The sequence below is a fragment of the Heteronotia binoei genome, chromosome 1 (genome assembly GCF_032191835.1).
Source record: "Heteronotia binoei isolate CCM8104 ecotype False Entrance Well chromosome 1, APGP_CSIRO_Hbin_v1, whole genome shotgun sequence".
In the NCBI taxonomy this organism is placed as follows: Eukaryota; Metazoa; Chordata; class Lepidosauria; order Squamata; family Gekkonidae; genus Heteronotia; species Heteronotia binoei.
In genome coordinates, this window is record NC_083223.1 from 223,360,964 (window position 1) to 223,388,336 (window position 27,373).

The 27,373-nt window shown below is 41.9% G+C and overlaps 1 protein-coding gene and 1 long non-coding RNA gene across 2 annotated transcripts in view; one reads left to right on the forward strand and one right to left on the reverse strand.

Annotated features, from left to right (window-relative positions):
- Positions 1–430: 430 nt before the first annotated feature.
- The window catches only part of LOC132578357 (uncharacterized), a 39,894-nt gene continuing 12,951 nt past the window's right edge, over positions 431–27,373 (forward strand). The window contains exon 1 of the long non-coding RNA XR_009555879.1: positions 431–572. This is a non-coding gene — a long non-coding RNA (uncharacterized LOC132578357). The remainder of the gene's footprint in view (positions 573–27,373) is intronic.
- Positions 9,397–27,373, reverse strand: part of BCL2L11 (BCL2 like 11) — a 37,998-nt gene continuing 20,021 nt past the window's right edge. Inside the window, exon 4 of the mRNA XM_060248293.1 lies at positions 9,397–9,687. Coding sequence (XP_060104276.1) covers positions 9,598–9,687 — 90 coding nt within the window. The 3' untranslated portion in view covers positions 9,397–9,597. The remainder of the gene's footprint in view (positions 9,688–27,373) is intronic.

Here is a 27,373-nt window from a genome sequence, read left to right on the forward strand (position 1 = left end):
CTAAGTTGCAGTCTTAGATCATGGCTATGTCTATACAGTCACAATTCCATATGCAATTGTGCATGTGCAAGATGATAACCAAGCTGCTTTTTTAACATAGACGCTCATTCCAATATGAAATTTGAGTTATTTAAGAGTCCCTAATTGTCCAGAGCCTCTTTCACTTACTTTCATTTTACCAACCAACCACTTATTAAGCCCTCAAACATGTAAGTGGTCAGAAATTGAAACAAATGAATGGATAGTTTACTCAGGATAGCTGTCCTGGCAAGTCAAGCAGCATTCATTTTAAACTACTTTTGACAGGCAGGTTGTGTCTGTCCAAACAGCTTTTAGCCTTGATGGCATCATCATTAAATTTAGAATAAGTAGGCAAAGAAACAAAAGGAGCTCAGTTTCTCAAGCCACCGTGGGACTAGTCATAGTCATAGTAAAATAAACATATGCATTGTCTCTCACAGGCTGCAACTTTTGAAAAGCATCCACCTGCTGATTCCCTCCCTCTGGACGCTGGTTTAACTGGACTCCCTCAAACGAGGCAATCCTTCAGGTCTGGCACAAAGACACAAGAGGTAATGACAACTTTATTGCTACTTTTCAATGTAGAAATGTGTGGTGTATGAGCCTAGGGAGTGATCACTCTGCTGAACAAAGGTTGAAGGCTTCCTCCAGCCTAATGAACCTTCTTCCAGTGTAAAGGGGTTCTTCCTCCAGTGGAAGAGCCATCTGATTTGTAGGAATACTCCCTGGGCTTGTTAAACTTCCTTCACTTTAGGACTGAATGCATGCTTAGTCTCTTTTTATTCTGTAATATGAAATGAGTTTGTTTTTTAGGGCTTCCTTGTAACTAAAAGCATAGGAGACTGCATTGTTTCATCCTTGCCTAGAAAGCCAGGTACAGGAGACAGCTACATATACTTCCCAGCTGGTAATTATGTACAGGGACTCAAATAAGTTTGCACACATTACTCCATTGTTGGATGGGGCCTCTCCACCCCTTCTATAAGTCTAGCAGCACTTCCACTGCTGGAGAAAAGGCTTTTCAAACCTTTTTCTTTGCCTCAGATCAAACAGCAAGCTTATGTACCTTATGCTTTGAAAAAAAAATCTGCATAAATTGAATGTAATGTTAATAGTGCTGAATTCTGTGACTTGTATACATTTTACCATTTCAGTCAACATGCGTATCATTCTGGTAGTAACAGGGAGCAAGGAGGTGGTATGTATGGCTCTGAAGCTCTTCCCAGCACTGCCCCTAGAAATCCTGCTCAAGTTTCATCAGATATGGGCCTCACAGGGGCTAGAAATTGACATGTTTAATATTTTTAGTGAACCCAGAAGTCCCCAAAGTCTGCTTGTACAACAGTGGGATCCATAGATCTCATGCTTTAATTCAAGGCTGGGTCTGACCATTTATTGGGAGAATCTCTTCAAATTGGCTAGTAGAACCCTAGTATGCACATACAAAAGTTGCATTAGAATGTGTATACACACTTGAACACAATCAGTACGCAATCAGTTTATTTTTTTTGAAAGTCCATACTCAGTGCCACACACTATGCATGTCCCCTTTTCTTCCATTACCACGGACTTGCTGATTGTATTTAAGCTAGAAAGTGCTGCAGGAAATGCAAGGACAAGGGCATTCTATTTTGTTTACTACAATACAATCACTTTAAGAAACTCCTCTGAGCTCAACTTAGAACTGATCTCCTTGTTCAGAAATTCTACCAGTACCAGGTGTGATCTATGGCTTAAAATCTGAGACAGGAGTAAAGTATGGAGGGACCAAATTAATATTGAGGACCGAACAATCTGCTGCACCTTACAGTTAAGATGAGTGAACTTTACTGAGAAGAAACTAGAGACCTGGGGAAATCGCTAAGTGCCATTTGTGAATACCCCCATCATTTCTGCATTTTCCTATTTGTCTCCCACCCCTTCCCTTTTCTCTTTGTGTGAGTACTCTGTTTGCTTAAACTCTTACCTTATAAAAATAGACTTTTATATTTATTTATTAAATATTCCACTCCCTCTCCCCTGAAGGGGAACATTTCAGACCGTACTTGGGTGGCTAGGGGAACAGGTTATGTAATTTGTTGTAGCTTTATTTTAAATGCCTAATAAAAGGGAAAATGACACCTTGAGTGAATGGGACAGTCAGATTACAAATGAAGTAAGCAAATGGACAGGATGGAAAATGAGATTGCAGGATAATTTGTGCCTAAGGTACTAAGAACCACATAAGGACACAAGTACTCTACCTCCTAGGATCAACCACAATGTTTGTCTCATCCAGTGTTGTTTTCAGTAGCCTGATGCCACTATGAAACTCACAGGCAGGAGCATTAAAATGATAGCCAACTTCTTTTGTTTGCTCACAACACCCAATAATCAGAAGTATATTGGTTTTTGAATGTGGAGGTTCCACTTGGCTATCTTGGCTTATGGGTCCATTAAAAAAGCTATCAAAGGTAGTAGTCATTGCATCATCTGCTTGTGAATTCCTTAATTAGGCAGTGTCCACATTATAAGTGCATCTTTTTGTCTGTCCTAAAACTGCTGTTAAGCAAATTCCTTAGGTGACTTAGGGTTCCATTAACTTGGGTGGGGGGAGTTATCCATAATTCTGTAATCCTCTGTCATCCCCCTACACAGTCATCATCATCATCTTTCTAAACTTTTTAAAAAGCCTTCCGTTTTCTTGTAAAAGATGTTCTCACCTTGTGGTAATTTGGAAATGTATTGTGTGTAGCAATACTACATTATAAAAAGAGAATAACAAATGGCTATTGTTTTAGTTAAGAGTGGAACAGGATTTCTCCAGCAACAGCAAAATACTAGGTGCATTAGAGGTGGGCATACAGTCTGCTTGCCATTTGAATCATCCATCATAGGAATGTGTTGTGTTTACTTAAAGGGAGGGTTTTGCAAATAAACTTCTACAAAGAGACACTCTCTTGCTATGTTCAAGACCAAAGAAATAGCTTTGCGTATGTTTATGTATTATATAAGTATAAAAACAAGACTGCCTTATGAAACGGTTATTAAAAGAAAATAAAACGCATGATGCATAGTTGAAATTTTTATTCATATAAAATTTATTATTAAGAACATAAAAGATTGCATCTTAAAAAAAAGATCTGCAGTTATTTACAGCAGTATTGCACAAGTAAAGTGGCAATTACCCTGTCAAAATTTCATCAGTGCAAAACACAAGTAAGCCAGGGAAACTGCAATAAAAATGCTACATATGCTGGGTTCTATGAAACACATTAGTGATTAATCAGTACAAGATCAGTGCTACATTGATGTCTGTACCTGATGATGAGGCACTGCCATACAGTAACTAGTGGTCTTTAAACCAGGGTGCAAAATTCCATTCTTCCCCTAAAAATTTAGGTGCTTCTTGTTCATGAGGTAACAGTCATTTCCTTTTCTATGTAAACTGAGGTCAAGGGATAAGGTCTTATTAGCCCTTAATACAAGCACTATTGAAGGAAGAAACATTAAGCACCAACAGAATTTTGAACTGGCAATGAATTAATTTTCCAAACAGGTCTAATTTTGAAATGGGATGCTGGAGGCAGTTTAGTTCTCTGTGTATGTGGTTCTCTGTGGGTGGGTGGGTGGATGGATGGATGGATGGATGGATGGCATGTTTGTGAAGAAGAGTAAGAAAGACAAATTTCGAGGCATTTAACAATCTTAAAAACTAGCTCAGAGCACTGCATGTCAATCTGTATAAATGTCTTTGTACATCACTTCAGTCCAATAACACATTTATAATGAAACCTACAACAGCTGACATGATGGATATGGTTTTTGATCATGTATGGTTTGTTCCCAGCTACACACTGAAATGCTAATCCTTGCCTTCATTTCATATTTGAACATCCTAATAAGATAGGGCAGGTGGCAAGAGACTGGTAGAAAACAAGGAGTTAAAACAATATCTAAAACAGCATCAACTACCCTGGATTAGTAGACAGTGCTCTAAACTGATCAATCACTATTTTCATATGTACTAAGAAAACATAAAAGAAAAAAAAGACTTTACAGGAACTTAAATAAGCAGAAAATAAATATACACAATTTCTACAAGTTACAGCATTATGGAACAGTAGAATGCATTAATTACAAAGAAAAAGATTCTACAGTATTTAACAAGGTCAATTCTACAAAAAAAGTTCAGAGAAATCAGTTTTACTTCGGCATCTATACAAAAATATCTTACATGACATAGAAAAGAGAGGAAACATTGCACACAAGTAACATTTGGCTCAGATGAAAAGAACGACGGCTCTATTCTAATAAATAGTCAATATTTACAATCATTGAAGAAAAAAGCATAGAAAGTCTTAATAGATGCAATTCCTCTAGGAAGAAATGTAAATCTGGTTTCTCCACTACCAAAGAAAATTCTTCATAAAACATTTTATCAGGATTTTTCTTTTTAAAAGTTTTTCTAGAAAAGTTGTTTTTAAAAAAATCTCTCCAGTAGACAAAATGTTAGATCCATTAGCTGACAAAAGTTTTTTTAAAAACCCCAAGTATATTGTGGATGCAGTGGGGTGGTCAAGGCACAAAACCTGCACTGAATTATGACAAACCAAATGAGCCTTGCTTTGTTTAGCTTTAAAAAAAACAAAAATAAAAATGATATATATTCTTCGAATAAATGTCTGGCAGAGATTTCTTGATAAACAAGAGAGCTTGGGTTTGGGCCACACAGTGCCAATACCTTGTCTTTTTTCTGTTTACATTATAATTCACAGAATTTTAAAAAATATTTATTAGACTTACAATAAGTTTGCCTGAAGCCATGGCAGCAAACTAGTTGCAATCCCATGTGAGCAGTTAACACATAAAATGTGTACACGTTTCAAGGCACTGGACCAGCCAAGCCTTCAGATGGGAGGAGAAAGCACCAGGGTGGGGGTGGGGTGCCCAGTGGGTCATACTCACAAACTTTCATTCATGCACTGGGATAAGGCTCTCTCCCTCTCCCTATTTCCACAGCAGCACATTTCCTCTAACACTCCCAGCAAAAACAACCCCCTCCCCCAAAAAAACCCCTCCACTAATGAAGGTCAGGAGATTCTGTGAAGGGACATCTGTCACCGTGTAAGTGAAAAGTCAGAAGCCCTCCTGCTTTATGAGCATGGATGGAGCTCTCTGGATTCCCAACCATTGATAAGTGTGCCCTATGTGAGGCTTTTTATATTAAAAGGAATCAAACTAAAGTGCTCCAACTGTGGAAGTGTGAGCAAAGAGTTCTATTATAGACAGAAGACAATGCTTTGGTGATAGATCCAAGTGGGCAGCTGTGTTGGTCTGAAGCAGTAGAACAAAGTAGGAGTCATTAACATTGTAACAAGGGATAAGGAAATTCTTACCGCATGCAGACAAGATCACTGACAAACCCTAGGGTGGGGGGTGGAGTGGGATTTGTTTTTAATAACTGTGCTTCAACACTGCTAAATTTGGAAGAGAAAGGATGTCTTTATAGGTCCCAGGGTTTTTAAAGAAGCAGTGAAAAGTCCCTATTGCACACTATCAATTTGAGCAGTATAATGTTAGCTGTTACAGCCCACTTCCTCACTGTTTTCAATAGAACTAGTTTTATGTGGATGATATTGCAAACATGCAATCAAAAGGACCAAATTCCTCTTAGCGCTGTTGAAGTTTCTTCTTGCCACTAAGGAGGAAACAAAAACATGTGCTTGTAAGCCTATCCCTGGCTATATGCCACCTTAGCTGCATCTGAAATTGCAACTGTACTATAATACTGCATGCACAATTTCTGGCACTCAGTTCTCTTGAGGATGTATGTGCAGTTCCCAACAGTGAAAGGGAAACTATGCATGCAGTTAACTCTGATAGTTCCATCTCTCTGTTTGGAAGGGCAGGAAACTAAATCCAGCTCAACTTTCCATCCTCCCTCGTCATCCCAAAGTAATTGCTGCTATTGAAGAAAAGATTGCAACTGCCTACTTGTCCCCTAAATGTATGCAGATTTGTGCGAGTTCACCTTGACACAAACATCTTTCTTGATCCAGGTTCCAGGGTGTATCCTAATGCTCTGGAAGTAAGGACCAAGAGGCACTGTATGTTTGGAAAAGATCAGATCTCTTAACATGTACTTTAATGAGAAAAAACAGTTGTGGAGAAGGGTGCTATTCAGAATGAGATTGCAATGCTGATATAGGGGTATTAACCCTTTCCCACCAGGTTGTTTTCCACTGGGGGAAAATCGCCTTAGATGTTATTAGCCCTGGCAAGAATGGGGAAAAAGATAAGCACAATATGTCTTCTCCTGTTACTGCAGCTAACCGCAACTGAAAGTAGGGAATTGGGGGACACAAGGGGGAAAAGGTTAAACTCAGCTGCTTCAGTAATGTGGTCCTGATCATTCTCTCTCACTCACACAGACACCTGTGCACCCTGCTGCTTTTTAAGATTAAAGTACAAAGTGTGCAGTTTGGCCCTCAGTCTCTACAGAAGGGTAGGGCAGAGTAGTATGGAGGCTGTCTGGACTAAATAAGAAAATACTCCATGTATCCCAGGGAGGCACTGATGTCCAGTGTAATATATGATACAATATGGAGAGATTATGAAATTGTAATTGACAAAATTCAGAAATTCTGTAATAGCACTTAGGAAGGTTTAGATACAGCTCAAATCATGCTGCAACTTTTTGAAAGAGGTTACATTTTCAGTGGTGCTGGTGAAACCAGAAATAGGAGCTTTAGCATTTAGAAACATGTTTCAAATAAGATTCAAATGAACCACTGTTTTATGCAAAGTCTCTGCACCATTATATGGAACTTTAAAACGGCCAGATAAAATGATGTGGGCAGAATATGGAATAAGGGGCACTTGCATTCACACTATTTTAAGCAACAATCCACTTCCATGGAGCTATCCTCACAGTTGCTTCCCATGGTAAAGTAAAAAGTCTATTCAAATCCACAAACGAACTATTTAACCATAATGTGGTGCAGCACAGGTTGGTGGGTTAGGGTTTTTAATCCTATAAAATCATTACACTTCCTGGTTCAGGCTTTTCCAAAATACATTGGCCTATTAAATTTTCAGAACTATTACTAGTTTGGAAAGTTAAAGATTGAAGAAATTTAGTATAATCAGAGCCTTTTTTTTTCTTAGCAGGAATGCAGTTCCAGCTGGCTTGGTGTCAGGAAGTATGTGCTAATATGCAAATGAGTTCCTGTTTTGTAGAAAAAGCCCTATGTGAAACAAAGGTGGCATCAGGGTATGTGGCCAAACATGCAAATGAGTTCCTACTGGGCTTTTTCTACAAAAAAAGCCCTGAGTATAATACCAATGAATCAGGAAGCATGGCGATAAGGGATTTCACAGAAGCAATGGTTTCTTTGTCTGTGGAAAAAGGAAGTCAAAACTTAAATCTGTGCTAAATGCTTGCCACAATCTGCTTTAGCGGGATGTTACTTGATTTGGGGGTGGTGGTGGTATGGGGATTCACTTTACCATCAGGGTTGTGTCAAATCCATGATTCTGCACAAGCCTCAAATTTGGCATTGGGCACAGAATTCTCCTGAGAATTTAAGAAAATGAAGTAAAACAAGTAATTTTTCTAGCCCTTGCAACGGTAAAGATAAGCCTGGAAATGTCACCATGCAAATGTGCTACCTCAAACCCATGTAGCAAGCTTCTGAAGCCAAAGAAAGGTTGGGCCAAATTTCCACAGGACAAGGGACCTGCAGAATAACATACCTAGTGCTTCCCAAACTTTTGAACCCTGGGGGCACAAGTTATTTTTCTGGAGGCACATACCACTTTACAGTATCTCTGTATCCATTCTCAAATCAGCTCCAAGATCAGTGGGTGGACATTCTCATTCCACAGTAAACACTGCTTCCTAGCTTCCTGCCCTTCTCTGCTGGATCAGGCCATTCTTTAAGGGCAAAGCTGCTCCTTCTGAGTTTCCCCTGCAACTGCATAGGTTGTGTCAGGGAACACAGTACACCTTTAATCCTTTCCTCGCAAAGCCACTGCCCAGATACTGGCAAAGAAGCATTTGGGGAACTCGTTCTATGCCTGGGGCTTCCTTGGTCTAATAGGAGGTTTAATTTCTCAGGACATATTTCTCAAGATATGTTTTGTTTGAGAATCAACAATCTTACTTCTCCCTGTGATTTACAGAATCATAATTTATTCCCATTTGGGTCCTCCTTAGTTCAGAATTGTTTTGTTTTGTTTTTAAAGCACAAATAAGCCCTGATTAAGAACATCACAAGACCTCAAGAGCCCACACAGGAACAACATAGCCAGTTACTTGCACTGTTCATATGAAGCTGGCACCATTAGGAGAAAAAGCATATTCCACAGTTAAAAGATCTTTCACAAGGGTAGAAAATTTGTTCCTGCTTTATCTTTTGACCCTCTGTGATTAATCTGAATACTGTGCTGTTGTTGACCTTTAACCCATGCAGCAAGTCAGTAGTCCTTATACATTCCACATTATGGTTGTCAGGTCACCTCTCATTACAATAGATTTTATGAAAGGCAGCAATAACCAAATCCAGAGTGTTTTCTTCTTCTTTTGTTAGGGAAAAACTCAAACAAACTGGATTTAAACAACAGTAAAATAACCAAATCAAGGATCAAAACAGTGCCTGAAGTTATGCAGTAGGTCCCCATTATAACAATAGGGCAATATTGCACAGGTGTAGGAACTGCTTTCACCCACATGCAATGACTTATTGCTTCATTGCCACTCCACCCCCATTCAGTACACGTTCTAGAATACACATATTTATCTGTACAAGTAGGAAGAAGATTGTAAAAGGCAACCTGGTGTCAATATTTGGGGTATTAACATTTTCACAGTTTCAAAGCAAATTCAAGATTTTTCCCTCTAGGATGCAAGAGGTGGAAGCAATGGAAGATCCAAAATGGTACGTTAACAGCAGATGAGTGTGTGCAAACTTGTTTCTGTATCAGACACACAAGGACATCTGCATTTCATGTGGCATGGGATTCTTTTTCCAGAGCAACCACAAGTATCAGCTCAAAACGTTCCCTTCTTGCGTCCACCAGCTTCTCTTATGATTATGTCCCCTGTGCATGAAAGTGATCTGCAATGAACAGAGTGCCTGTTATCAGAGTCCAGCCTCTTGCTGCTTCAGAAGAAAAAAAAAAGCTGTACAGTAAATCTTTAATATAAAAACTAAGGCAGCTTTACCAAAACAGCTGGCTCAGTCAATTCCACTGAAGGATATAACCAAGAGCAATGTACAAGTTTCCAAAAGTGAATTCCACATGATCCAATTATTTTCTTGAAAGCTTTATGCAGCAAAGGTTTTTTTTTTAAAAAAGGTAAAATCCTGCTTCATAAAAGTTTGGTGTATGTTTTTGTGACAATGAACTTCCATTTTAAAAACTCACTTTTCTTCGGAAAAGGGTAAAAACTGTCTGAGACGGAGTCCTCTCGCTCCCTGCATTTGCTGGATGTCTTTTGAAGTCAGGAAAGACCTGCTAGCTGCATACGCAGGCATTGTTCATGGCTGCTGTTAATGAGTAAATAATCCCAGTTGCTTCTCTATGCATTAGTCACTGCATTCTCCATATGAGGCGGACAATGTAATGCAACAGGCGCAAAATTACAATTGGGTGGTTTACTGCAAGGTAATCCAAGAAACCCTGTAAGAGGAAACAAGAAGTTATTTTCATTCATGCAGCTTTCCTGTCTGGCAGTAATAGTTACCAAATTTATAGGCCAATGCTAGGATTTGCTAGGCTGGCATACACATATTTAGGATGGGAAATAGCAACAGCTATGTTGGTGCCAATGCTGCAAAATAAGAGATCAGAATGGCACTGCTTTGACAGCATCACAGACAGATGTAGTGATGGAACAAGTGCACAGATTTGATGTGTTATACATTGTGATTATAAAATGAACTGATTTCTGATGTTGCATTCCAGATTTTTTATAGATCTGACACACTTCATTTGGTCTGCTGCATTCATAAGACTTAACTTTCTGTGCATGTACGTGTCTGTGTGATCACAAGTAGGCTAACACACTATAAAGCTGTAACAGATGCATGAGGTCAATACATGTGAAATAAAGATAGCCCCATCTCCAAACATCCATAAGTAAGATAACTATATTTATTTTTAAATGAAAACAGGAGAAAGAAAAGTCATTCTCTCTTGCTCCAGTGAGTCCCCTTTCCCATGGCTGGGCTATGTTCTTTGTGTTATAAGCACCCGGTGTTAGCACTGGCACACAGTTAGTACAACATATATTACATCTTCCTTCTTAGGCCTGATTCAACCATGTTCAATTGATAGCTGAAACATCAAATAATCAACTTGAACAAATGAATGAGCATCTTGGATATAACAACATGGTTTTCATCTTATCTCAATGTTTGTTCAAAAGTGGGATTTACACCTTGCTAAAGAGTCACAGAAATGAAATGTCTATGCATGTGTGAACCAGGGAGATTGACCACTACACTAAGATCCTGAGCTCTGAGCTGGAACCCTCAGACATTCAAATCACAGCCACAAACTCATACATGGGCTTAGGAAAGCCCCTGTTCCTCCATTCTTCTCTTTCTGTAATAAAGAAGATAATGACACTGGCCTTCCTCACAGGATTGCTGTAGGCTTTACTGAGATAACTACTGAAAGGGGGTTATTACTACATAGAATTACAGAGCTGGAAGAGATCTCCAGGGTCATCTAGTCCAACCCCCTTAACAATGCAGGAAATGCACAAGTACCTCCCCCCTATACACATGCCCAGTGATCCCTGCTCCAAACCAGAAGATGACCAAAAAAACCCAGGATTCCCAACAAACTGGCCTGGACCTGACTCCAAAGTGGCAAACAGCAATCCCCAGGGCATATAAGGCGGCCATGAGAACTAAGCACTGATGGAACACTTCCTGCCCCATCCTAAGTTCACAGAATCAGCTTTGCTGTCAGATGGCCATCTAGCCTCTGTTTAAAAAACTCCAAAGAACAAGAGCCCACTATCTCTCTGAGGAAGTCTGTTCCACTGAGGAAACCACTCTGTCAGGAAGTTCTTCCTAACGTTTAGTCAAAAACTCTTGATTTAATTTCAACACGTTGTTTCTAGTCTGACCTTCTGGGGCCACAGAAAACAACTCTGCACTATCCTCTATATGGTAGCCCTTCAAGCACTTGAAGGTGGTGATCATATCACCTCTCTGTCATCTCCTCTCCAGGCTAAACATAATCAGCTCCTTGAGACTTTCCTTGTAGGACTTGGTCTCCAGACCCTTCACCATCTTTGTTTTCCTCCTCAGAACATGTTCCAGTTTGTCAATATCCTTCTCAAATTGCGGTGCCCAAAACTGAACACAATACTTTAGGCGAGGTCTAGCCAGAGCAGAGTGATCTGGACACAATATTTCTGTTGATACAGCCCAAAATTGCATTTGCCTTTTTAGTTGCCACATCACACTGCTGATTCACACTTGGTGTATGGTCCATATAAGACCACTCCCCCGACAAGACTCCCCCATCCTGTAATGATGCATTAGATTTTTCCTACCTAAAAGCAGAACTTTACATTTATCCCCAATGAAATTCATTTTATTTGTTGCAGCCCAGTTTTCCAGACTTTCCAGTTTTACATGATGCATGTATTACTATTAAAATAGTAGTCACCATTGTAAGCACCTGCTTATTTCAAGATACAGATATGCATACTTCACTGCACATTCTCCAGATAAGCAGATGGCCACTCCACTGCTGCAAGGCCTGCTACCCTAGGCAGCATGGAACACAACAGAACCTAAGAGAGCATCTCTAGCAGGAGGGCTCTCGGCAATTTAGGAAGAATCATGCAAGTGGTTCCTGAGTAACAAAGCTAATGAATGTCTCAATTTTTCCTGCCATTCCTTAGTATTTGGGTTGTTTGTTTATGTTTAATTCGATTTATACCCCGCCCTCCCTGCCAAGGCGGTTACTATGATGGCAACAATTTTATACTATCATAACATCACCTCCACAGTCCTTTCTAAGACTGGTTCTGCTGCTGGGATGCTACTGGCCAAGCTCTAACCTAAACAGAACTTACCGTATTTCACATTCACAATTTCATTCACTATCCGTATCTCTACTGGCTCTCTTCACCTACCTACAGCAACTAACTATACCTGCCAGTAACTACAAGAAACACTTTTTAAAAGGAGAATGGTTAGGCACTTTAAAATTGGCTCTAGAGCAGTTGGCATTACATTTAATGTTGTTCTACACTGCTTACTTCACTGTTGCCGAGTTTAACATGAGGTTTACTACAACAAACAAATGGCATATAATTTATGAGATCTGGTATAGTAGATAGAGGGGGGGAAATAGGAGAAGCCAAAAACAGGATGGTATTCTAAAAGTATAATTGTATCATTGTCTAAATTGTTGACTCTCACAAATGCTAGAGATTCCCAAAGGATGAAATTTGGTAGCTATAATTTATCTGAGAAACCAGTGATTTGGTGTAATTTGTGTTAAGAAACTAAATAAAGCTATAGACAATCTGTGCCAAAGCTAATGAACTACTGAACCTCTACAATATTCTCAAGTGACTCCACCTGTGTAAACACTCATTGGTTCATTTTGGCATTACACACACAAGATGAGGGCCCACAAGAACTTGTATGGGAGGGAAAACCCATCCCCTGCTGCTGAACCCACTGCCTCCCCCCTCTTGTTCTGTTTCTCCCCTTGCCCACCTGCCCAATCATCAGTTGTTTTCCCTCCCTCCCCAATTGCCCATTTTCTGCTTCCTTTTTAAACTTGCCAAAACTTCTTCAACCTGCCTAACCACCTGTATGCCCCCAACCTACATTATCAGCTGATTTCTGACCACCTCTTAGCCAATAATTAATTCAGAATTTACAGTTGTTGATTTTTTTCTCATTGCAGCTGGAGATTCTAGCACCATCTGTGCAACTGCAAGCACTTCTAGCCACTGGTGGGATAGCCTTAAGTGCAAAAAAATTTTTTACAGTTTGTAAAATATTTTTGTTTAAACCTGGGGGGTTACTCCAAGTTTGCAGAAGGACGGAGCCCTAGCCCTGGGTTGATTACCCCTTGCAAAAAAAAATTATCCACTGAAAGGCTGCTATTAGATAAATCATGAACACAAATGAATTGGACAGGAAAGAGCTATCTAATGCAAAGCATGGCATTAACATTTTAACATACTAACTATCCTCAGTTTTAAGCAACATTCATATGCAGAGATCTGATAAGCTAACAAGATGGACAATTGTGACACTCCCACTTAGGATGATCGGCTGCCTTACTCATTTATGTTTTCGAGGTATAACTTTGCAATATTTTACATGTACACATCATACAGGTACAGGTCACAGGGAGCTTTGAAAAGCAAAAGGAGAGGCAGGGTGTATAATGCTGGTATAGTGGCTAGTGCAGAAATCCTTGTCCCATGCAGGACAGATGATATACAACTACTGCAGTATTGCACTGGTCTTTGCTTCACTGGTCCTTTCAGCTGGAAAGATCCAGCAGGATAAGGTGCAGCTCACCTAGGGGCAAACAGTTACATGCTCCAAAACCCTTAAAACCCTTGCCCCTTTTGTTTGCAAGCAAAGGAATGGTTTAGCTGCACAGAGAATGCAGCACAGAGAAGGCAGCAATAGCAGCAGCAGCTGTTGTAGAGTTTGTCTAGCCAAGCCCCTGCCCCAATTCACTAGGGACTGCGATAAGACTGGGACACTTCCCCTCCATCTTTACATAACAAGTTGGGAGGAAATCAGTTTCATGCTTGCAATTCCTGTACAGGCACTCTAACAACAGCCTGTGATTTTTATCTTGGATGTATGGGATTGTTCCAAAATTAGCATTTCATAAGTTTACTTTAAAAACAGTAAAAGTTTTATTTCAAGTTTTGGTTTGGAAAAAAAAAGGGAGGAGGCTGCACTGCAATTCAAAGCAAACCTAATAGGAAAATCAAAGGGAGCACAAAGACTAAATAAGATCATTAATTCACAGTTTGTTCTTCACATTCAGGGAGTTTTGATGGGATGCCACCAAACACTGATGCAAAAAGGATTTAAAAGGGAAAATGTTATAGTTAAAAAGAATAATCTATGATTAACAGTGTAAGCCTAAACAGAGCTACACCATTCTACACCCCCTGGAGCCAATGGATTTATAAGTGTGTAACTGTGTTCAGGATTGCACTGTTAGTTTAGGTATTTCCAGGAGAATCAATAGTTTCCCCAAAGTGTAGGAATAGGGATTCCTTTCCCCACCCCCAACAGATAATGGCACATGTGACAAACACTAGTATGCTGAGACAGCCAATTCCTATGATCTCCCCCCTTCTTTGGAAGTGGAAGCATCATGCAAATTTGATATTCATAGGGAGATCAAGAAGCATCCACATGGTGAAAAAAGAGGACAAACCTAATCTTTCTTTCACATAAATACCTGATATTGCTTTTGTGTTCGAGTAAGGCTCAAATTACAAGGTATTCTTTAACTGACTTATCTGATACAAACTGCAAGAGGGAAAAAAATCAAACAGGTACAATTGTTTTAGATTCTGAAGATACCCTGAGAAGCCACGCCTCAGTAACTTGCATACTATCTCTCAGACCAACTAACCAGCTACAAGCCCCACCAGAGAATCTATGGGGTGCAGCTTTAGAGGCAATATATGGCCTTCAACTTCCAGCCTGTCCTGGATCATCAATGCTAGGGTTGTATTCATTCATCTGTCCAATTTAACTACAGTTAACCAAAACAGTTTATTTTCCTGGTGTGTGCTGGGCTCCTACATATGCCTGGCTCCCTATCTTCCCCCTTCTCCCTTCTCATACAGAACATAATGAAGGAACAACTAATCCCAGTTGTCCACATTACATGAATGAAGCAAGTGAGTTCTGTACAACTTTCCTCATGCTAACTAGGATCCTCCTAAACCAGGATTTACTTGCTCAGCAAGAATCCCATTTTTTAACATGTGTATGGGGGGGGGAGAGGTACTAATTTTGGTTAAGCCCCATGTAATAATAATAATAATAATAATAATAATAATAATAATAATAATAATAATAAGTTTTTATTTATACCCCGCCCTCCCCGCCAAGGCAGACTCAGGGCGGCTTACAGAACATGATACAGTATCATGGTATGACAATAACAGATAAAATCACTCAACAATATAAATACAAAATATCAATTAATTTTAAGAATAAGCTAAAACAATATAGTGGTGCTACAATCTCTATTTATCCAGGCAGCGTAATATTCATTCTGGTTACATCTTAAAGGCTTCTTGGAAGAGGGCAGTTTTGCAGGCCCTACGGAACTGGTTGAGATCCCGTAGGGCCCGCACCTCCTCCAGCAGCTGATTCCACCATCGGGGCGCTTTTATAGAGAAGGCCAGCTCCCTAGTTGTTTTAAGTTTGGCCTCCTTAGGCCCAGGGATTTCCAAAAGATTTTGTGAGCTGGAACGCAGTGCTCTCTGGGGAACATATGGAGAGAGGCGGTCCCTGAGGTAGGCAGGTCCTCGGCGATATAGGGCTTTATAAGTGATAACCAGCACCTTGTAACGAACCCAGTATACAATTGGCAGCCAGTACAGTTCCCGCAGCCTAGGCCGCACATGTTCCCACTGAGGTAGTCCCACTAGTAGCCTGGCTGCTGCGTTCTGCACTAGCTGCAGTTTCCGTGTTCGGTACAGGGGAAGCCCCATGCAGAGGGCATTACAGTAGTCCAATCTCGAGGTGACCATCGCATGGATCACTGTTGCCAGGTCGCCTCGCTCCAAGAAGGGGGCCAGCTGCCTCACCCGTCTAAGATGAAAAAAGGCGGATTTGGCAGTGGCCGCTATCTGGGCCTCCATTGTCAAGGAAGACTCCAGTAGCACTCCCAAGCTCCTGACTTCACGCACTGGTACCAGTGGCGTCCCGTCAAAAGCTGGAAGGGGAATCCCTCCTCCCGGGGCGCTGCGGCCTAGGCAAAGGACCTCTGTGTGTGTTTGCATGCATGTCATACATAACCAAAGTCAGTCTTATGGCATCATTCTTTGCGCAAAAAGGAGGGGGGAAGGGGAATGAGCTGACGCTTAAGCCAGCCTAAGAAGAAGCCTGCTGGATCAGACCAGTCGTCCATCTAGAACAGCATCCTGTCTTACACACTGACCAACTGGTTACTCTGGAGAGCCAACAACAGAGCACAGAAGCCAAGTCCTCCCCCTGATGTTGCCTCCTGGCTCTGAGATTCAGAGGTTTACTGCCTCTGAAAATGAAGGTTCCCTTTAGTCATAGCTAGTAGCCACTGATAGATTTGTCCTCCATGAATAAAGCCTGACACTAGCCAAGCTCATACACATTTTTATTTAGCTGTGGTTATGCCCAACATCTGAGTGCAATCTAGAAATACAATCATAAGTGCAAAACAAAAATCAAAACATCTTCATTACATCAAAGTTAAGTTGTGGAAAGTGCAGCAGTTGTATTTAAGTATTCTGCCACAAAGAATCTTAGGAAACAGTTTCATTTTGGCAGTAGAAAATGAAACAGTATTCTGAATTTGGTACACACTTGGGAATACTTCTATTAAACCATGTGATTCAGGCTGCATTCACACATCATAACAAGCTGCAACTATACTCCTGCGGGGCACAAATATAGATGCTGCTTCCTTCCTTCATGTGCACGTCTTGATACAAAACTTCCCAGCTGATCAAGCTTCAAATTCACTATGACTTCCAAATGCAGGCACCACAATGAACTAAAGTTTGTTTGCTCCACAGAAACCTGGATCCTGAAACACAGCAACAAGATGCCCAAATTCCCAATTAAGAGTTGTTATGGCATTTGAATGCAGCCACACTTAGATATGAGAACTATCGTTCAGGTTCTAGGCAAGAGAATGACAAAACTATGGAAGATAATTCTGGATGCCACAACTTGAATTCTCCTCACCAGATCCTAGATTAGGGATTCTATCCTTATATAATGGCAGACTGAGTTTTCATATCCTCAATTAAGTCAGCGTCCAAGCCATGATTAACATTGTCAGCATGTTAACATTAACCATGGTTATTCATAGAATCACAAAATCATAGAGGTAGAAGGGACTTTCAGGGTCATCTAGCCCAACCCCCTGCACAATATCTCCTACACACGCACACACACATCCCCAGTGACTCCTGCTTCAAGTCCAGAAGATGGTAAAAACCTCCAGGATCCCCTGCCAAACTGGCCTGGAGCAAATTGCTGACTGACCCCACAGTGGTGATCAGCATTTCCCTGGCAAAGGAATTCAAACTCCAAAGAACCTGCACCCCGCTTCTGATTACTTAACCTTGGTTAAGCAATCTCTAGTGACACATACATGTTGACCACAACACCTTTAGCACTGAAAAGACCTGTGTCAGATTAAGTGGTTTTTAAAGCCCTAAATGGCTTGGGGACAGGATACTTGAAGGACTGCCTCTTTCCACAGTGGCTGGCCCACCAGTTAAAATCCTCCTCTCAAGCCTTGTTTCCTTTGAGGCTCATCTGGTGCCTGCCTTACTGACCTTTAGGCATCAGACCCCAAAATTTATTTTTACCCTGATTTTGACTGAGGGCTCCCATTTTTAAAGCTATTTTAATGGTCTGCTACTAGCCTGAAGACTGGTTTATGAGTTTCATTTAAGGCTTCTGAAAGTTTTAATGCTGTTTTTAAGTCCCAGTCTTGGTTTAATGGCTTGTTCTAATTATTCATAATTTCTTCTGTTGTTTTTATGCTTCTATTGTATTGGGGGGGGGGCAGGGCCATAGACAGGATTCCATGTTTGGTGGGGCCACAGCAGGATTTATTGTTTTTTTGGGGGGGCCACCCGGTTTGGGAGCCCTGGGCTCTTGGCACTGTAAGCTGCTTTGAGTTCCACAAGCTAACCTCCCTTCACCTGGGCAGTCACAGCAGCTCTGCCCCCCACCCCTTTCTTAAGTGCCCCTCCCTCAGAGAGACAGAGATCTCTGTGTTAGGGAAGGGGAGAGAAACAAGCAAAAAGACCTGTAGCAATGCTACTACTTGTTCAGAGGGGAAGTGAGCAAAGGGGACAGATTGGGGGGCATACAGTTGGAAGGGGGGGTTGAAAGGATGGGCCTGGCCCCTCCCAGGCCCCACTGTGGCTACAGGCCTGGGGGGGAGGTTACTTTGTGACCTGCCTTGAGCACCTCTAGAAAGGAAGCATATAAATCTTCTAAGAAATCCTGCTTTTAGGATTCAAGAGGGCAAAGCAGCACTGCCAGTGCCTGCTTTCCTCAGCCGGGAGGCCCCTTCAGTTTCCCACCACCCAGTTCCCTGCTTGGTCTATGATACTTTCCACAGATTGTGGCCTGAGAGAGGTCACAGTAGTACCCCTTTACTACAACCCTCAGCTCCAAGACATGCTTTGGTCTCCTCCCAAGGCTCACAAAAAATACTAGTGCTGCTTGATTGTTAGCCTGCAGTAGGATATGAGGCACAAGGAATGCCCATCTCCACCTTTTTCAGACCCCACTAAAAGAACTCAGGTGATTTCTCCTACTGCTTTCCTTTTCCTTCCCCTTGCTCCATGTTATGAGCCCAGACCTCTCTGGCTACTTCACAACATGAAGGGAGGGGCAGAAAGGGTTGAGGTAGAAGGATGGCAGTGCAAGTGCTCAGCGAATAAGCATTGCCCTCCTAACTCCTAACTTTCACTAACCGCAATGGATCTAACCAGATCACTTAACCTGTAATATACATGTGTAAAATGTCACATCTGGTTAGACACGAGTACAATGTCTCTCCAAAGAATAATGCTATGTTGTTGAGACCTTACACTGGTGTTGCTTTTGGCATGCCACATTCTATAGTCCTATGCTGATGCAATAACTCATAGCAATCTCAGATAACACAGACTCTATAGAATTTGCACTGAGACATGAGTGTTTTAAAAGATGTCTTAGGAGCATTGAAACACATGCAAAGTCCACAGCAGAATAGTTTTAATGCCTTTTAAGTAACTGGCCTCCCATGAGTTAATTATTTCTGTGCATTAATTATCTTTATGATACATGAATGGACACAAGCATCTGCACTGCCACAACAGCAGAATGAAGAAATACCCAAATCAAAACAATCTGTGAGTTCAATCCAGGGAAGCAGGTGCATAGGAAACAAAACAGACCTTGACAGCAGCTTGCTCTTTCTGAAGTCTCTTGTGAATTTACTATTGTTATAGTAGTAACATTTCACTGCGCTTTCTACTTAACTTTCCAGATATGAATGATGAAACCAAAAAGCTGTCTAAAATCCAATTCATACATAAACCAAATGACTCATCACAACATTTCACTACAGAACAACCCTTTTGCACGTTACTCTGGTGTGTGACAAATCAGGTGTGTGATGCTTTGCCAGCTGAGCAGAAAAGTCACATAATCCAAAATAAAGGCGTGAAAAACGGGAAAGAGCTAAATATAAAACAAACCAAACAGCCAGAGAAGTTTAGCCAAAACAAATAGCTAACGGGAAGCAAAACAGTATTGAGGAAATATTTCTTAAGCTGAAAATTGTAGCCTGGAAAAAAGAGAGAGATTTAACTCAAATAAGTATAACCAATCAACTGAATAATGTGGGGGCATTTGTGGGGGAGAAGCAGCAGAGAGTTTAACCCCTTCCCCAACCTACCACTTGTTTAATTCCTGTCTCCCATTTTTCTCTGAACCAGGCTTTGGGACTAGGAAAAACCTAGTGAGAGTGAGTATATACATGCATGTGTGTGTGTGTGGGGGGGGGGGGGGGGGGAGTGTCGCTTCCATTCAGTTATTATTACATCTGGCAGCATTGCCTAAGACAGACCAACACAAAAACACAAGACCAGAGAAAAACAGCAAAGCAAAAGATATAGTTTTATGGTGCCCTGACATCATTTCACAGTATATTCCTCATTTTTAGAAAAAAAAAATGGGAAAAACAAATCCTAAAGCTTAAACAAGTTTTTAAAATTTTATCATTTCAGCAAAAGTAACCACAATGCAATATATTCACTATTTATAACACAGAAAGAATCAGGCTGTACATGTCTGTACATGTCCAGCAGAGCAGCAGGAACTGTAACCTTTCTGTAGAGAGAGAGTGCTAGCCTGTGCTTCTATACAGGAACAGACTGCTGTATCAGTAAAGCAGAGACTTCAGATATTTGAAGCCACTGGCTGTCACAGCCAGCTTCTTGAATTTTGATGTTGTCCTCCCTTTTGAGTAAAAACGAGTATTTTTGCTGACTACCTATATGTCTGGGTTTTTGCCAGTTTTGCTACTGGCCTTGTTCTTCTGCTTAACAGCAGCCTATTAAAGCTATACAAACTTTCTTTTTGGGGAAGAGATAGGCACATTAGTTCACGCATTCTGTTTCTTCAAATGATAAAGATACACCCTTCCAAACCTCACTAAATTTGTGATTTCAAAATATTGAGCTTGTTTCTATGTGTTGTAAACTGAAGTGCATTTTGCATTTTGTTTTTTAAAAGATGTTAGGCAGCTCCAGCCTGAGGAATAATGTGGACAGAAAATCTTTTATCAAATGAAACTGTCCATCTTTCAAAGACTGCTATTTTAAATTTTCTACTGATTTGCTTCAGAAGTATGTGACCTTAAAACTAGCGATCATCTAATTTAACCAGTCACTGACCTATTGAGGCAGGGCAAAAGCACTCAAGGAACTGAGCAACCAATTCCACTGGTGTATCTTAAAAATATGTTGGTGAATCTTGGAGATACACTGACATAGTGTCCCCACTGCTGCTGTGCTGTGGCCAGCTGCTGGCACAACAATACTGCAGATCCTTGCCAGAACACTGCTAGTGCAGCCCTGTGCACTAGTGGGAAAGGGCAGCACCCAGGGGCATAACCAGAGTCAGCTCTCTTAACTGCCCCAGCCTGGGAATTTCCCCCAGTTACACCATCAAAACCCACAGTATAGACCATAGCACAAGAAAGAAGAAGATATTGGATTTTGTATCCCGCCCTCCACTCCAAATCTCAGAGCGGTTCACAATCTCCTTTATCTCCCTCCCCCACAACAGACACCCTGTGAAGTAGGTGGGGCTGGAGAGGGTTCTCACAGCAGCTGCCCTTTCAAGGACAACCTCTGCCAGAGCTGTGGTTGACCCAAGGCCATTCCAGCAGGTGCAAGTGGAGGAGTGGGGAATCAAACCTGGTTCTCCCAGATAAGAGTCCACACACTTAACCACTACACTAAACTGGCTCTCATACCAACTACAGTAACAGTCAATCACATTCTGCCCTAGTGGTGGCCAATTCTCCTCCCCTGCACCCAACCACAGCCACCCTACTCTATATAAACCTGAACCAAGACATCCTAGAGCTCAGATGAAAGGGTGGGCAGCACAAGACTCAGCCACTGAGGTCTCTGACTCAGAGCACATAGTAGGTGCTGGGAAATGCATGGAAGGGGCGCTTAGCACTTTCACCTTGGGGGGAAGCAAATCTCCTTGCTGTGTGGTTAACATGCCTAATCTCTGGACATGCACACTGAAGGAGCAACCATTCATTTGACAGGTAAGCTGCAGTGGGCATCCAGCAGGCTCAGCCCAGGAGTCTCAGGACCCACCTACTCTTCTCCCCTCATATGCATCCTTGGCAGTGCCTTGACAGGCTCCTACAGCTGAGGCTAGTAGTGCATGTATATGAGGGCAACCAGATGCAGCTGCACTGAGCTGTGTGCCCCATGTCATGCAACAGAGCAGACCCTCAGATAAGTGCACCATGAGGGCAGGCAATGGTGTCTGGCCAGTGTCTGGCAGCTGCCCCACTGTTCTCCATGGATTTGCTGGCCAAGCAACCATTGCACTTCCTGCATCACAGGATTGGAGACTTGTGCAGCAGCAGAAGAGATGGAGTAGATACAGTTGAGATGTAACTAACACACCCAATGATTAAGTGTTGTCTGGATGCCTATGCATGAGCTTCAGGGGGTATCCAGATGAAATGGAATTCCCCCTCAAGAAGGGGTGTGTGAACCACAGACCATACTGGAGCTCCACTGGTATGGCTACAGTGTAGGTACTGTGCTGGTTTTCATCACTGCATGTCTCTGTTTGGCATCTGTGCAGGTGGTGATTCAACAGGGAGAAGACCAGAGAGGATGACATTCCCAGTGCCATAGGGGCTGCTTGCGTTGAGCAGAGTGGGTCCCATTGCTCTGTCCTGGGGCTGCCATCCCACTGGTTCCAGCCCAGCCCCTGCAGTTTTCCAACTCAGGCAGCCATCCACCCAGCAAGTCCACCCTGCTCACAGGCATGCTGTGATAGGCAGGGCTCACACTATATTCCCTTCACCATGACTTCCCTAAGCAGCTTGCATACTGGACACCTCATTACTATTTCTCTGCTGCTGTTCAATAAAGTCTGGAGAGATCTACAACTCTGTTCATTGTGGAGCCTCTTCTGTTATTTCCCCATAGTGCCTCCTGGAATGGTCTCTCTCTCTCACTCATTTAAGGGGGTGGGCTCTGACTCAGGGAAGCTGTCAGTGGTGGGATCAATGCTGTCAGTTGTCATGCTGCTGCTGGACCTCTCCTTTGTTTAGAAGATGATATTGGATTTTTATCCCACCCTATACTTTGAATCTCAGAGTGGTCACAACCTTCTTTACCTCCCCCCCCCCACACACACACAACAGACACCCCGTGAGGTAGGTGGGGCTGAGAGAGCTCTTACAGCAGCTGCCCTTTCAAGGACAACTCCTGCAAGAGTTATGGCTGACCCAAGGCCATTCCAGCAGCTGCAAGTGGAGGAGAGAGGAATTAAAACTGGAAAGGACAAGAGTCAGCACACTTAATCATTACACCCAACTGGCTGCAAAAATGGCTGGTGGTGACATCAGGGCTGCAGTGGAGTGTCTAATGGCATACTGTTTTTGCATCTGTCTTTTTGGACCAGCAGCCAAGTTGTTGGTCTTGGATGTGGGGAGGGGTTGAGCTAGCCACTGCCTTTTATTCATTTTTGGGAGAAGGGGTGCATGTGGGTCAGAGCAGGGATGTGTTCCCCTTTTTTCAGAGGAAGGTAAATGCAGGCAGCTCTTTTGCTGCTAGACAGACCCTTACTAGGGGGGTGGGGAGACATCCTGTCTGCCTCCGTTGGGGTTGCACTGTTGCTGGGCCTATGGTGCTTGTGAAGGGGGGTGATATTGAAGGGCAGTGGCTGCTGTGTGATTGGTGGGTATCGCTGGGGTTCCTATGGACTTTAGCATTCTCACTCTGTGGGCTGCACCTTGTGGGGAGACACATGATCCCCCCCCCCCCCGTGGAATGTTCATAGGGATCTAACCAGCACAGATGCTATTATGTTGCTAGCTGCCACTACCACAGGGGCCCTCAGGATTGGGTTGTCATTTAATTCCATTCTTCCCTTTGCAGATGCCACTATCTTAAAAAGGAAACTGATAAAGTTTATAAGATAAAGAAACTGATTCTGAGGTGTTCCAGTGATGCACCATGCATTAACTACACAGACATTCACCCCACAAATTATGCTCATTTCAACTATGCTCATTCCAAACACTTAAACAAAATTTATGCGAGAAGCGTGAGCAATGTCTCAGCACTCTGCCCCAACCCCAAAATGCATACAAAGGGATCTGCAAGTTTGACTGGTACACTGGCCAGGGCCAGTCTTAGCTGTGAGGCAACTGGGGCAGCTGCCCCAGGCCCTGTATGTTGCCACCCTGGACTGCTGTGCTGCTGGCCCACTGCCAGCATCACACAGCAGGCAAGGACACAAGTTTCATAATAGCAGCTGCAGTCTGTCTGCAATGGGCTGGGTAGAGGGGATGCTCCACCCCGTCGCACACACTTGTGATTCTGCTGAGAGGCTTGGCTCCCACTGCCCAGCTTATGGCCACCACTTTCTGCCACCTGTCAGGCAATGAGCTATGCCCAGGGATCACACTCTGCCCTGCCAGTGATTCTGGGGCCCCATCCTTGAGTTTTGCCCTGGGTGACAGATTTACTAAGACAAAAAACAAAGGGCTTCTTCACACTTCCCCCATGGGCTGTTTTTCTTCATAAAATCCCCTCCCTGCAACTTCTTGCCCACCAAGGGGGAAAAGAGAAGAAGAAAAGATCAGATTTATACCCCGCTCTCCACTACTTGAAGGAGTCTCAGAGCAGTGTACAATCTCCTTTCCCTTCCCTTCCCCACAAAAGACACCCTGTGAGGCAGGTGGGAGCTGAGAGAGCTTTCTGAGACTATGGGGAAAAGCAACTGGGGAAAAGTTTAATCAGAAAAAGAATCCATGCGAAAGGGTTAATCACTATTTCATCATGCCAGTGTACCAGTCAAACCTGCAGTTCCTTCTGGATGCATCTTGGGGTGGGGGACTCAGGAATGAACCAAACACTGGGAGACTGTGCACGTGAATTGTTTAGATTGGCCTTTAGGAGTTTGGAAATAGTGCAGTTAAAAATGAAACTGACCCAGAAGTTCTAGGATGTATGTTGCATTCCACTACTGCTCCAATCAAATCTGTAGCCCTATGGAGAGATTATTTATTTAAAATATTAAAATGGCAGGGGACAAAAGGCCAGTCTCCCCAAATCTTATCCACTTTGGCCCTTAACAGTTTTTGAAATTCAGTCTGAAAGATTCTGTCAGAAAGGTTCTGAATGGCAGCTGACCAAGGGCCAAAGTAAACAGAATAGTTTTTAAAAGTTGGGTTCAGGTTCCCAGACCCAACTCAGGTTTCCCACAGCCACACACCACACAGTGTCACACACAGAGAGAAAAACTTGGGGTGGGGAGTGGGGGCAAAAGGGCTTCAAATGGTGCTAAAAGACTCCACCACCCCCCAAGCCATTTTTGTGTGTGACAACCACAATTTTGCTGCTCTACATGCACAAATACTCCACTGTAATGTGTAGTTTGGCCTCAAAATGTTCTAGTACACAGTTCTGGAGCACAGATAACTTTCCTCCTTTAGGGCCATTTTTCTACATTATGATGCAATTTATTTACACATAGCTACAGTGTGTAAGCATGAAAGAACATCAAGTGAAACAGAGGGGAACTTCAACATTGTAACTCTAATCTTGCACTAATCTTTTTGTCCCTTAAAAACAGCTGGAAATAAATTTAGTAGTCTTAGTTTAAACCTTCTCTGGTTAACTGGCTAGAAAATTAAACTGTATATTAGCGCATGATTTTCAAAACATTCTGAATATATTTTTTAACATCTTAAACAAAAATGTTATTTCATCATTAGATTGTGTTCTTTCCTTTCAAATTTGCATGCATTACTGAAATTCATCCCTATTTTAATTTCCTGTTTCACCTTTCCCCTGATCATAACACATGTTAATCCCCATATACACTGGAGCCCTAGGCACTGAACTCACCTGGCTCAATAGCATGAGCTGACTGCTTCACATGACCTCCTGCCAAGTTTGAGGCTACTACGTTCGGCTCTTAATTCCCAGCAGGGATTAACTCTGCTGAAATCGGATGCTAATCTTCTGAGCCAGCCCATTTTAAACACTTCTAAGTCTGAATGCACTTCTTACCACTGACTAAATGCAATGAAAAAATAATTGAGGGGGAGGGAAGGGAAATGCTGCTGAAATAACTGATCCTAAAATAAATGAAGTATGTAGCTAAAAACATAACTATGAGTTGAACAGTATAAAGTATTACATACTTTCCAGTAATGAATATGGTAACATTTAATGGCTTGATATTTATGTAAAAGATATTAAAATGAAAAACCAGAGGCAAAATGTTCTGCATGTTGCATATCTGAGAAAAGACATCTAGAAACAAATGATAAAATTCATAATGGCCAGTCCAGCATTCATTCACATTTCATTACAATTTTGTCACTCACTGTCCTAGTATTATCTTCATGAGTTTCCTGTAAACATGCAACTTCTCCTCTCAAAAAGCCTGGTATTTATTTTTATCTATGACACTGAATTTGTGGCAACTGCATCCTTATGCTTCTCCACACACACCTTCTGCAGTGTTCTACAAAAATTGTGGTGGGGTTGAAACATCAAATCATGTCAGGAAGTAAGCAGATTCTGGAAACAAAGTGGTCAGGTTTAACATGTGTGAAAACAAATCCACAAGGCTTTCACAATGGTTAGTGCAACAGCAAGGGGACAGGGAACTGGATAGAAAGAAGAGCAGTGCCAGAATTCTGATCAGATCAACTGAAGGCAACTTTAATCCTTTTATATATAGGTGCTGTTTATAAATTATCTTTCCCAATATGTTCAAGAAGAAATATATCAAAATAGTAATGTAAACAAAAATAAAAACTAATTAAAAGAACCCAACAATAAAAGCACAATGATAAAAAAATTTTAAATCAATATAAACCAGAGGTGTTTAAACATGTAGGCTGGATGCGAGGAACTGGGTGTCTCTTGCTTCCTTCTTCTAGCCACTGTTGCATCGCCAAGCCTCTCTTCCTCCTTTAGGGAGGAAGCGAGGGGGAGGGAAAAAGAGAATTCACATGCATTCACCAGAGAAAAGCTCCCTCTAATCTCTCCTGCTTTCCCCACTGAGGCTGCTCTCTTCCAAGCCTCTCATCCCTCTTTTGGGGAGGAAGCAAGGGGGAAGGAAAAAGAGTGCACATGCATTCACCAAAGAAAAGCTCCCTCCACTCTTTCCTGCTTCCTCTTATTTGGAGAGGGAGAGAGGAAGGTGGAAGGAAAGAGATAAAAGGCACAAGAAAAGGGAGTCCTATGGGACCTTTAAGACCAACAAAGTTTTATTCCGTGTATAAACTTTCCTGTGCTTGCACACTTCTTTAGAAGGAGAGGGGGGAGATTCTTCTGACAAGCCCTGCTCTGCTGTTTACTTTGAGACCTAATTACGCACACACACGTTAGAAAAATACACACACATTAGAAAAGAAAGGGTGGCAGGAAAGAGATGTATCTGGGATAAGATGTTTTGGCTTATTCTGAAAAGGTTTTTTTACGTTTAGGTTTCTCTGTGCATATCTGGGATTTTATTTTCTTTCAAAAAGACCTTGATTAGGAATACAATGTTTGGATTTGATTCCATGGTTTAATGATGGGAAGCTGATGGCTAAGTATTTAAAAATAAATGTATGGTTCCATATATTCCAGTTCATCACGTGGTCTCCCTCTCTCCCACTTCACTGGCTACCTTTCTTCACATTTACACCCCCCTCCTGCTTTTTAAACTTTTTATTATCATCACTAGCAGTGAGTGGATTTTGTCCAGTCTGAAAACAACACATTATTTCACTTGCAGAGATCCTCCTTTCCAGTTCTACCAGATGGAAAAAAAATAGTAAAAGAAAC